Source organism: Tuber melanosporum (genome assembly GCF_000151645.1).
Source record: "Tuber melanosporum whole genome shotgun sequence assembly, scaffold_170, strain Mel28".
NCBI classification, from domain to species: domain Eukaryota; kingdom Fungi; phylum Ascomycota; class Pezizomycetes; order Pezizales; family Tuberaceae; genus Tuber; species Tuber melanosporum.
The window spans coordinates 53607-65870 of record NW_003298831.1 but is presented as its reverse complement, the minus strand read 5'-3'; the positions used below and the strand labels follow the sequence as shown (position 1 = coordinate 65870).

Sequence of the window (12264 nt, the reverse complement as noted above, 5' to 3'; positions counted from 1 at the left end):
AACAAAATGTTAAACCTTTGTTTTTTTGTTTTGTTCCTACTGAATTCGCTTTTGGCTTTTATCATCCCTGGTTGGAGAGAGGTACGGTGATTCCAATACCGCTACCCAGATAACAGAGCACAACAGTATTTTGCCTGTAGATATCTAGACACAAAAAGAGACGGGGTGATTGTTGAAGGTGGCAAATGAAGTGCTAGTTGTGCTCAACTATTTAATACTTAGAAGAATTGAATTATAAAAGAATGGAATTATATATTGCATGTATAGAAATCGTGGCCCAGTTCTGGGAGGGCTGGTTAACCACTTTCTCCCCATAGTACTTGTGTTCCAAGAAAGTATTAGTATCTGTAATACTAGGTACCCCCGCAAACCGCTAGCACTAGCCCAAAACGCAAGGGAAGACAGTGCTACACCGTCAAGGAAGAAAGTTACTTGGCCGAAACGGTACTGGACAAATCCACAACCCCACAAACTCCTGCGACAACTGTCTACAATACAATCATGGGTCCTTGAGTCCCTAAGCTTAATTTCTCTGAGGATCATACACCGAGATTAGTGCTTCTTGAATTTGTTTCCCCGCTTGAAAGATTCACCAGAGGGACCGTACTAATGATATGAGACATTTTTCTAAGATATCTCATCACTACCCTCCACTAACCCTCGGAAGGGAGGAAGGAAGGAAGCCTTTTAACGTAAGTCTGTTGGTATTATATAGAGCTATAGCTGGCTGAAATTTAAGGGCCTGTTTGGAAAAAATGGAAGCATTCCGTTTGGCGACCATTTCCCATACAAAATGTCCATTTCGAAACGGAAGGAAAAGGAAGGACAAGCATTTTTGTATGAAAACGTTCGCTCAACGGAACGGTTTCATTTTTTCCCAAATAGGATTGTTCGTGGATAGTTTCATCATCACTTTTCAACTGCCGGCAATTAGACATTCTCATATACATACATAGCTAAGAAAAACCCTCACGCTCCTTCCCATTACTTTCCTATCACCGCTTTTCCCCTTGATAACTCTGACCACGCCGATTCTCTCTTCACCCCATCTTTTCTAGCCTCTCCGTTTCTGTTCCCTTCCCTTCTCATTTCCCCATCTCTTCCGTTCCCCATTCTACTACTATCCTCTCAGACTGACGAATCACTCTCCTATACCCATCGTGCGGGCTATAGAGGATTTCGGATATGTGAGGTTGGCTCTCAAAGTTTCTCGGATATGCCGCTATATGAGAGATAGTTGAGTGCCGGTGATTCGCAAACAATGAATGGTGGGAAGATAGGGGACAGTTGGGGATGTTGGAAATGTTCTGTAGAATGGCATTAGTCGAAACGGAAGGTTCACGGAGTGAGGTGAACAGAAGAGAAAAGAGAAGCATACGGCAATCATGATACACAACGACTCAAACCTGATGAGAGTTGTGTGGGGGAGTAAGGATTAACGAGGACAGCGGAAGGAAATGGAAGGAAGGAATGGGGGAATAAGAACAAAATAGGGAAAGAATTTCAACACTAGTAGTATGCCCTCGTATGTGATGATCCACGTATGCCATATCTGCACAAGGCTCTAGTGCGTAATTGCCCACTTATGTTCAACAGGGAACGGAGGGGAAGGGGTGCATGGTGTCTCATGATTTCCTGCCGAGCCGGTATCCTTTCCGGGCACTGAACAAACAAGTGGAATAAATGAGGCGAGTAGAAATCTCGATGTTTAAATTTGTGAATATGCCTTTGCTCGGGAGTCAAATTTCGGGCTTTATTTGCTCTAGTGCTCCGTACAAGGCAAGGATCCTCGAGGCCCAGCTGTCCCACAAGGCCAGAGGCCTCGCAGATTCGTGTTCGCCCAGCCGGGATTCGCGGTCTGCCGCTGCGTACAGAGAACGGTGTTTCCAGGAACAATATTGTCTTGATTGTGGTAGAAACTCCCAGCGAAGATCTTGGCGTGAAGATGCAGGAGGGATGGAGGTGAAATGTTGGCGACTGGTTAGTGTCCGCCCTAGTAATGTAGGAACTGCTACCGGTATCGGTGAGGTTTGAGCAAGAGAAACTAAATATTAGGTGGGCTAATTGATAGGCGAGGTCGGTGTCCCCTCCTGCGGGCTTTTTTTTGCTGTCGGAAGAGTGCTGCAACATCTGCCCCGGGGGAATGCGGGAGATGGGGGGTTGGGTGGATATCGGGACATCACTTTTAGGGATGATACTCGTGCACCCTGGGTGGGCACCGGATGGGTGGATGCCGCGGGAAGAGGAAGGGGTACACCAGTACCCGGGTGAAGAGCTTCATTTCCTGAAATTCGCTCGGGGAACGGTATGCTTGGGTTTGTAGTACTGTACTGGCGAGGGATCATGAGCTTATACCCCGCCTTTGCGAAAGTATCGATATTGTTATGATACTCCTGGTATGAGTATACATATCTCCGTGGACTACGATCACTGGGATGCCCCCTCGGTAGTCGGCGCAGTAGTTTGACAACCCCCCTAATAGCTCGCCGGAATCAAAAGTCTGTCCCGCCTGTCTCTCCCTATGTAGAAACAGGCTCTTCACCGAACCTTTTCTTGAAAGAATTGCACTTGCTTCTCATTTCGCCCCGACACTGCTAGAGACACTGGCCTTTAGGGGTGTTTGATCTTTGAGGGGATAACTACAGTATCAGCAAGCTTCTCTATCGCCAAGACTACCAGAAGAGAGTAATTGCGGAGTTGCCACTGGTAGTTATACCGCGGTGAGAGACAGCTTGATTTTGGCCGGTGGGGACCCTACAGCCCCCCATTGTCACTAATCGCCAGTGGGCTGCTAGATTTCGAGATTGATAAGTTGTGAGTTGCGTGTTGAGTGTGCCAGTGGGAGTTGTTGCGCCAAAGCATGCAGTGCAGTGCAGTACAGTGCTGTACAGTACAGTACATACTTGGCGAGAAGGGACCGCTCCCGCTCGAGTTTCCATACAATGCGCGAGTCTGGACAGCCACCACAAAGGTGCACGGTAGACCTGCTCTCTGGGGTTGCCAATTTTTTCGCTCCGCTGAACACTGACCAGTAGTAAGTGAATGAAGTTAGTCGCAATGGTTTTGCCATGTAGAAATCCCTTGCAAATTGCCAGTCTTGGCGGTGTTCCTGGGCTTTCCGTCCAGAACTCTGGGGCCCTGGGCCCAAAACCTTTATCATGGCTTCAGTGACCTGGCTTTCAATTGAGCAGATCCTCACAACAAGTTATACTTTCCGAAAAAAATCACTAGATTCTTCCACGGTTGTGGGGGTGGGGAGGGGCCTGTTGAGAATGGGCGTTTCATGTGGAGTCGACTTCTTTAGTTACCGAACCCGGACATCCTGCATGGTTCGGCGTTTGCTCATGGGTATCTGCTTGTACAAGTACCGGTAATATTCTGACTGGGGTTGGGGCGGTTGTGGGGGGGCACCCAGCAGCTGGTGCCGAACGTAGATTCGCTCTACAGTAATCTGGTTCTCGGGAAAAACAGGGATATTTCGATTAAACTATTATTGAACGCCACGGGTACCGGCATGGTGTTCTCTTTGCGCTATTGCAGGCTGCACTAGACTACCAATTACCCGTTCCAAAGCTTGGGAGGCACCAAGCCTCCGATAGTATGATAGATCGCATTGCGGTATGGGAACTTCGGTTACGCCTGCGAGGAACATGATACCCAGAAGAAACCTTGCTGTTTTCTCTTAGCTTCACACGGTCAAATCTACTCGTAGTCAGGAACCCTTGAATAAATGAACTCTGTATGAGTAGTTTTGAGCTACGAGACTCAGCCCACCTCCCTTCACACCCGGAAAACCGGCATACCACACAATGTCATACTCCTGGCTAACCGTTTCTCGACAGTGTCATTCACAAGTGCACACCATCACCAACTGCCACCATCACTTCAGCAATGCCCGGGACTTGTACAGTACTCGAACCGTGACCTCGTGAGAAAACGCTAAATGTCCTACCATATTGACCGCCAGAGGTTCACCGACGCTCAAGACCTATTTAATGAACGATAGATACACTCTGGCTATCTAGCCCACCGGGGGTAAATCAAGCGTGAGAGCGTGGGCTTGGCTCGCCAAATCCTGATTACTCGGCTAATTTCCTTACACGGAAATTGGGCGAGATGGCGCTGCCAATTATCAAGATGGGGAAGGGCAAGTTGGAAATAAAGAGTGAGGTTGAGAAGCGGAAGCGGGAGATAAGTGTTGATGAGGAGGAACTTGTTCCAGGCCAATGGCTAGGGAGCACTCTGAAGGACGAAACAAAAGCAGGAGTCATGTGGCGGTGGTGGTGATGAAGAAAGTAAGTAAAGGAATAGCAGGTAAATGACACCGAACCTAAGGCAGGTTCAAGAAGATTTATTAGCGGCCAAAAAACTCGATATCATGCCCCGAACACCGGCATGTGAGGACTCTATCACTGATACCAAGCCCTAGTAGGGGAGCTGGAAGAAAAGACGGTACAGTATCATAACTCGAGTAGGGAATTCGTGAATAGTGCCATTTTTTGGGTGACTTGGTTTGAGTGACTGTTTCGCTTTGGGGGGGGGGGCAAGGTGGACTTGTTTCTTTGTTTCTCACGCAATGGCTTCTGAATCAAACGGAATCACACACCTCCCTCTGGCACTCTTCAACCTCCCTCTATCACGAGTTTCCGCTGGTCTTCACAAGTCTATTTCCTCGGGGCAGTTACGCCTTTATCACAATAATCGGGTCCCCCGGAAAACATATTTACTCGACCTCACACCATGCGACGGAGGTGCATTTTGTCCCGGCCAAACAACCGATGCTAGGAGATATCCGGGAGCTGGGTTAAGGACCACACTATTAGGGACCATCCATCAATTCATCGATGCGCCCATCCACAATACGCCTAACTATATACATTCCTACCACACTACCATGTTGTAGCCCCAAACACCAACCCGGGATATGTGAGTTCTTGGTGGTGCTTGGAGAAAGTGGGGGAGGTCTTTTTCAAATACTGCACATCAATATTTTTTATGGTAAAATCAGGCCATGATAAAATCGCATTATTACTCAATCTATTATCAGCCAATCCACCCAGCTTGGGGTCGATATTATCTTATGCAAAACAAGTACAACCAACCGGGTGAACAAACAAGCTGGGTTAAAATCCCCCCCGTATTACCGAAATTCCCAGGAGAAAGAAAATAACTACTCAAGCCCACTTCCCAAGCACTCCCATAAGCACCATTCCAGATGCCAGGGCAAGCATAGCAAAGGCTGTCTTCCTAAGACCAGAGTTCTTAAGATTGCCATAGAGCCAATCAGAAGCCCACATCTCCACGAGCGCGACCCAGACAAGCACGCCAGCGCTCAACGCGTCAAGAGTTGCGAGCGCGATGATAGTGCCCTTGTCGTTGCCGTTGAACTCATTCCTGACGCCGATTCCTATGGCCATTCCAATGGGGGTGATGGCAGCGAAGGCCGCCGCCATTAGTAGCTTAGGGAGAAGTTTCGTGTCATCCGGGAGAGAGGCAATGCGTGCGCCCAGAGCCAGTCCTTCGAACATCTGATGGAAGATAATGACGATAAAGAGGGTTATGAAGCCGGAGTCTCCTGCTACGACGAGGGTTATCCCTATCACTGCGGTTTGTTAGCACGCTGCTGGCCAAGATGGAATAATGGGGGGGGGGTGTACAGATAGAGTGGAATATGATTCCCATTTCCATCACGGCAACACTTAGTTTATCCTCTTTTCCATCGTGCTCGCGTCCAGCTAGGACAGCAGTAGCTATGGTCTCGGGGTCTTTAGGATCGACAACGGAGGTAGCGGGGCTAGTGCCAATAGGATACCTACCGCGTCTTCGAGCAATGAAGCGCGTGCCAAGGTACTCCAATAAGAATGAGAGGAAAGTTCCAGCCATGGCGATTCCGGTAGCGGTACTTTCATAGCCCAAGTCTCCAACACATTCCGAACCAAAGAGCAGCTGAGCGTGGGTTAGTAAATGAACGTATGCGGTTGCGATGATAACCCCTGTACCGAATTGCTTGATGATGGTAAAGGTCATAGAAGTTGTGGACAGCTTCGTGAACTGCTTTAGGAAGATTGGACAGAAAACTGCGATTGACGAGGTTGCTAGAATGGTGAAGGTGGCCCCGATGCGGAGAGGGATGTTGTAGTTCCGGTTGATGCGGGCGCAGCTTGGGCCCGATACCGAGGAGCCACCAGTGCAGTGCTCTACGCCGGCGTGGAAGTGGCAATTTCCTCTGGCCTCCTCGCCTTCGGGCTCACTGTGCTCGCCTCCATGTTCGCCGCGCTTTGTGCTGTTGGTGGATAGAGCCTTGATCAGGAAATCCTTGCCGTCAGGCCCCATACAGAAGCTATTGATTTCATTAGCTAGGATCGGCGGGTGGATAAAGCTGATATAATCATACGTTTCTTCACCATGGGTATGGCAGTCAGGGTATGACCCTGGAATGGATGCGCCAGAAAATGCTGTTGCAACGGGTACAGTCGGAATTCTGTATTGTGGGGTGCAGTATCTACTCGTAGATAATCAGTCCGACCCGGTACCAAGCCTGGGCAAACAAGAAAGGAGAAAGCCGGAAACCTACTGAACGTTATCCCGAATTGTACAGCCTGCCATCCCAGTGATCACGGGTTCATAGCTGCCGTGTGAGCCGGTGGCATGAACATGGGTACCAGCACTGCTGGCCCCATGAGAAGCAGGCCTATTCTCACAGTGCCTTCACTCACTCACACCTCAAATCAGCAAACCAATTCTTCTCATGGTAGTATATATAAGGAAATACCAACTCAATATCACCATCCATATGACAGCTCCCCTGGGCCTGGGAAATACATGTTGCTGCAGCAACAAGCAAAACCGGATACCTCATTACAGGAGACTGCGCTCGTGTGAGCCTTTTCCTCACAACCGCCGACTCGACCCGGAAGGAAAAAATAATAAAGCACAAAAAAGCGTAGTTAAAAGAAGCAGGGGGAGCTGGTATGGAAGGGGGGGGGGTGGTTCTATGTACGTGCAATGTCTGCAAGGCCAGGGCTAGAGATTGCGAATTGGTGTCGATACTTGTCCTGCCTGGATTGTGATATGGTGAGGATTGACTGGTAGGGTGAAGTAGGGGGCTTTTGCGGCAGGTAAGGAAGGAGAAGGAAGCGGGGGTAGGGGGGGGGTTGGCTATTTCTGGGGAACGGGGGTTGAAAGTATTGTCGTTGCGAAAACGTATCCACCAAGGTACCTGGAACCCTTGTTTTCCACCTATCTCTCTCGGTCGTGTGTATTCGTGTATGGAATGACGATTTCTTGGGGTTGGACTCCCTGATTCCCCGCTGCCGTTGGAAACGACACTGTGTACGAGTACGGCGTTCTGCGATCGACAAGTTCTTTTTTTGCGCTCACATTGCGCTGTTCATAATGCCCTCATTGTGAAGCTCTACCCCTCAAAATTTGCCGTGGATGGGAGAACCGCAAAATGAAAAACCCTCCTGGTTATCGAGAACAGCTGATCCACCGGTTTCTCCCTTCCACTCTTGCCTGGCGGCGCTGGAGCCAAACATTACAGCTCTGTTTTTACCAGTCGCTGACCACAGTTAAGGAAAACCTTGCAAATTGAATCTCACGGCGGGGCGTTGAGAAATCCCCCATCAGATAATAGCCCACCAAGGTGCCCGGCCCTATGCCGGACTAAGTTTCGCCAAGACCGTGATCAGATTGTCCTTTCTGGTCTGAATGGAGGAGTTCTAATACTTTATTGAAAAAATAGGCCTCGGGTCAAAGACGATGACAGTTTCGGACGTACCAGATGGATTATTTCCTTTTTGGGATTCTTTGCTCTGTCGCCCAAGTATCATATAATATATCGTATATCATACAATTTCCTGTGCCCGGGTCGGGGTCTTTGGTTTGATTTGGGTCGTGATAGGAGTTGGGGGTCTAGCGCTGAGGGTAGCCGGGTTGGGATAAGCTTGGACAGTCCGATGGCCACGGAGGTTCTTTCCACCCCCCCCGACATTTCCCAACTTTTCCGCTCCCCGACCTTGACAGCGTCCACCGTGCTCACGGATTTCTAAGCACGGTTTTTCAGACACCCGGTTTTTACAGTAGGAGAGTTGCTCTCGCAATCGAAATTTTGAGCTAGTTTTAATATTTAACGCTTTAATATTGTTGAGTTAATGGCGATCCGGTGTACTTATACAAGTGGTAGCCCCCCGCTCTCTTGGCACCGTACTTTTGCGTCTACCCAAAGGATCTACTTGGGTTGAATTGATCTTGGTATCATGTGCTCTATTATCGTGTGGAGTCCGGTGGTGTGGGTTCCCATGAGTGGGATTTTTTTTTTTTTAATTTATATCTTGGATAAAGCGCTGGGGGTTCTGGTTGTGGCGCTTACCTTCAACTCTCTAGTCCAGGCAAGGGGATTTGACGGCAGACTTTGGGAAGTTCTGGATCTTGCATTTTTCAGGTGTTTTCTGCGATAGAGTTTTTCCTCCTGCTACTTGCTACTTTAGCTTCTTGCCTCGGAGATAATTGATCTGGTAACACCAATAGTCTTATTGGAGGATAATGCAGGTGTTATTTCTTGGATTGCATGGGTGTTGGATATTCGGAGTGAAGCGCTACGGACGGGAGGGCAAGCAACCATCTGTTGCAAGGAACGTTGCATTAGAAATCATGTGAAAATGTGATATGATAGGATCTGGAGATTCTCGGTGATCCTAATGTTTAGAAAGAGCTATCCAGAATTAGTACCAAAAGGCGTTAATCCAATGGAGCTACACTTGCAATTTGTCAGGAAAAGTCGGACCCTTAGAGAGCTGATCTGGTTTTCAGAGGCTTCAAGCGCGCCTCTACCAACCATCAACAGCTTTTGCAAAATATAACCTTCCCTAGCCAGTTCGAGACTTACCGGAGGCAGTGGTCGCTGGTGGCCTTTAGAATGCGATATCCATCGAGCGTAGTTTAACGAGGATTCTCATGAAATATTAGCATATGACGTTTCAACTACCTTCCTCACAATCCCGTGGTAAAATGGGTACATCAGTCAAAAAGTTTTAATTGGGTAAAACAGTGTCGTAAAGGTACCCGAATGGTATGGTCACTTGCGGACGAGTGACCTTTCATGATGCTTTATCGACAAGCAATAGTGCAAAAGGATAGAATTAGCCAGCTCTCACAAGGGGAATGTGGTGATAAAAGACGGTATGTTTTTTTTGTCTAATGGAAGGGGGGCTCAGAAGGACGGTGGCCTTTGACGCGTGGCCCACATAAACCTACAAAAATCTACCCCCCTATTTTTTCAACCCCCGCGCTCTCTCGCTTTTGTCAACATCTACTAGCAAACTTCATCCCTTCTCAAAACAACAAATTTCTACAAAATCCCGTCCCCAAGGAGTTAAAAATTAAAATTGAGAAGAGATCACTCCTCCACCAAGACAGTCAGATACTCCTTCTCTACAAGTTATGGGTTCAATCAACCTCTCTGCAGCACCTGACCTGTCATTTCCGTTGCCTGGCAGCCGTACCGTCGTTGAGCCTGGCCAGGTGAACGATGTCACCGTTAAGAAAATTCTTTCCAGAGACGAGTGCCGATTGGCTAAAATGGCTTTGGAGGCAAGAAACGCCAATCGTGATTTGACCGCTAGAATCAAAATGGATTCTGCCTTTATGCAGTTCAAGGATTCGGAGATAAACGTTCTCAGGGTGAAGGTGGAGAGCTTGGAGTATGAAAACAAACAATTGAAAAGGGTGATAGAGGCCTTGGAGGCCGGGAGAAAGAAAGAAGAGGGAGGGAAAAAGCGCAGTGGCAGAGAGAGTCGCGAAGATGTCGCTTTTCTATCTAAGTGTGTGGGGGGGATTGACAACCTGGACGAAGTGTCTGATGCGTCTGAGTCACTTCTCTCGGGATTTCCAAGTGACCCGGAAGCTGCGAAAACTTTCGTCCCAAGGGATTTGGGTCCCATGTTGGGTTTGTCAACTGGTTTGGATATCCGTGATCAGTCTGGAAATTGGGGTAAGATCAATCCCTGTTGCGTAGCCATACAAAATTTTTGACATTTTTAGTGGCCAAACGTCTCCAAGTACGAAAGTCCTCCAATATAGTAATAGACGATGATTCCTTGGCTGGAAATCCTGTGCAAAATCGCCCAGCAAAAGCCAGGTGCACTACCGAACCTGCGAGACACGGCAGTACGGGCGGAGGCCATGTCCCCTGGAACCAGGCCAAGAATCCGGGGAGTCAGGATCTGGGAACAACTGAGGCAGGAATGACAAGGGTTTCTGGTATCAACGGCTCAGCTCCCCCGAATGTTGCAAGCGATGTGCAGATGATAAGTACGTTTGACACTCACATCTCTCTAGATCTCGAGCGTTCTAACATTTAATTTTTCAGCAGGCCGGTCGACAAGCATCCTTGGGGGCCCGGGTGGCAATCCCACTGGAGTCATCAAAGGCCAGCAGGATTTAGAGACACGAAAGCAAGAGGTTTCTCTGAACTCGCCGGGGGAGCAGGCTCGACAGGTACAGATTAGAGAAGTTGGGAACGATACCGTCGCTACCAGAAAAGCCCCTAGCCCTAAGTCTACGCGGAATAGCATTCTCGAGCAAAGGCAGTTTGAGCTTTGCGAATCATTTCTCAAAGATGCCAAGAAATCCCAGACTCAATCATCCACTCCCGACCGCTCCCCACAGGATTCCTCTCACCTATCCCCTAAAGCCCCTACAGTGTCGGACGCTGTTCAGCTTGAAACCCAGGAAAATCAGGGTGGGGCTAAACTAACTAAGAATGAGAACGGGATAACCATCAGTCCAACTGAGGAAGCTCGCCTACCTTACAATTACGAGTACATTCGAGAAGTAGTGATTCAGAATCTCCCAGCAGATATAAACTATAATAGGCTCTTCTCTTGCATTCATGGGGGTGTAGTGGAGGCAGCCGTCATAAGCATGCCAACTCTGGAGGCTAGAATTATATTCATGGAACCGGAATCAGCCAGACGTTTCTATAAGGTCTTAGAACGAGAAGGTATTTGGGTGGCGAGGGAAGGTACTGGAAGCGGGATAGTGCGATGTGATTTGGGGAAATTTCTTTGGACTGCAAGGTCAGCCATTCCATCGCCGGAGATGATCGAAAATGTTTGGAAACATAAGAAAACCCGGTGTTTGGAGGTTAGAAACATCTCGGGCATGACAGTCGAGTCCATTGCGAATGATATTATGGGATACTTGAAGCCCGGGCCTACGCGAGGTGATGTTATAGAATCCACTATTGCGAGGAATTCCGATATAAATGGGCAATATATAGTGGTCATTAGGTTCACGGCCATTAGTTACGCTATCTCGGCTCAAAATAGGATGACTGTGGATAAGAGATACATGGGTTGCGTTTGCGTATTCCTGCCGGACACCTGTGGGAAGCTAATCGGGAGTAGGCCACCTGATATATGGTTTGATGAGGCAAAGTCATCGAGACCTCTGAATGTAGCCTCTGTGGGAAAGGGAGATTGGAGAACTGGTCTGGAACTGGACGCTGTGGGCCATCTCGCCCCGAAACTTGGTCTGAAGAACTGGAGCAAGCATTTCAATCAACAAAATTTTCTCGAGCAGCCCTATCGCGATCCAACTCCTCAGTATCCTAGAGTCGAGAGCGGAAACCCTTCCGAAAGCGCTTCTGTTAAAGAAAAGACTTTTCAAAACGGAGTCAATAACCGCGACGTGGGGCGTAGCGTCCTTATTACAAATCTCCCCAGAGATATCGACTACAATACTCTCTTCGGCAAAATTAGGGGTGGACGGGTTGAAGATTTGCAGATCTTCGAGCCAGTAACAAACACAGATTCTTTTTCAGCGCTGATTCTCTTCGTGACCCCGATAGGAGCACAAACTTACAGAGATTTCGTCCGCGAATGGCACTTGATGGTTGGAGATAGACGCGTCACCCGCAAAGATCACATCCCTTCCGGCCTGTTCAATAACATGAATACCCTTCCTGCATCTATTAGTGAGACTGGCGTTACCAGATGTATTTGCATTTACAACATGAGAGAGAAAATCACAGAAGAAGACGTCAAAGAAGATCTAAAAAAGGCTGGAGCGACAGAGAAACTCGTGCAATGGGACAATGTCGACTTCGAGCGTTCCGGGGCAGAGAATGGGATCTCAAACATCTCCTTACGCTTTACCAGTATCGCTGCGGCTCTCTGGGCAAGGCGGGCACTTCAGAAGCTGGAGCGCTACAGAGGATGCATTTTCAGGCATGCGCGCGATCCTTGTGCTAATGGTGTGGAC

General features: G+C 48.5%; 2 protein-coding genes; both read right to left on the bottom strand.

Annotated features, from left to right (window-relative positions):
• Positions 1 to 1154: 1154 nt before the first annotated feature.
• On the bottom strand, positions 1155 to 2939 carry GSTUM_00003416001 (uncharacterized protein; the record flags this gene model as incomplete). XM_002837079.2 has 2 exons in its annotated part: positions 1155 to 1307; positions 1379 to 2939. The coding sequence occupies one exon, from the start codon at positions 2937 to 2939 to the stop codon at positions 2673 to 2675; it is 267 nt and encodes an 88-aa protein (XP_002837125.1). The 3' UTR covers positions 1155 to 1307; positions 1379 to 2672.
• A 2162-nt stretch (positions 2940 to 5101) lies between these two features.
• Positions 5102 to 6333, bottom strand: GSTUM_00003415001 (uncharacterized protein; the record flags this gene model as incomplete). XM_002837078.2 has 3 exons in its annotated part: positions 5102 to 5602; positions 5658 to 5709; positions 5782 to 6333. 3 exons carry the CDS (start codon positions 6331 to 6333, stop codon positions 5175 to 5177), a joined length of 1032 nt encoding a protein of 343 aa, XP_002837124.1. The 3' UTR covers positions 5102 to 5174.
• Between the last annotated feature and the right edge of the window lie 5931 nt (positions 6334 to 12264).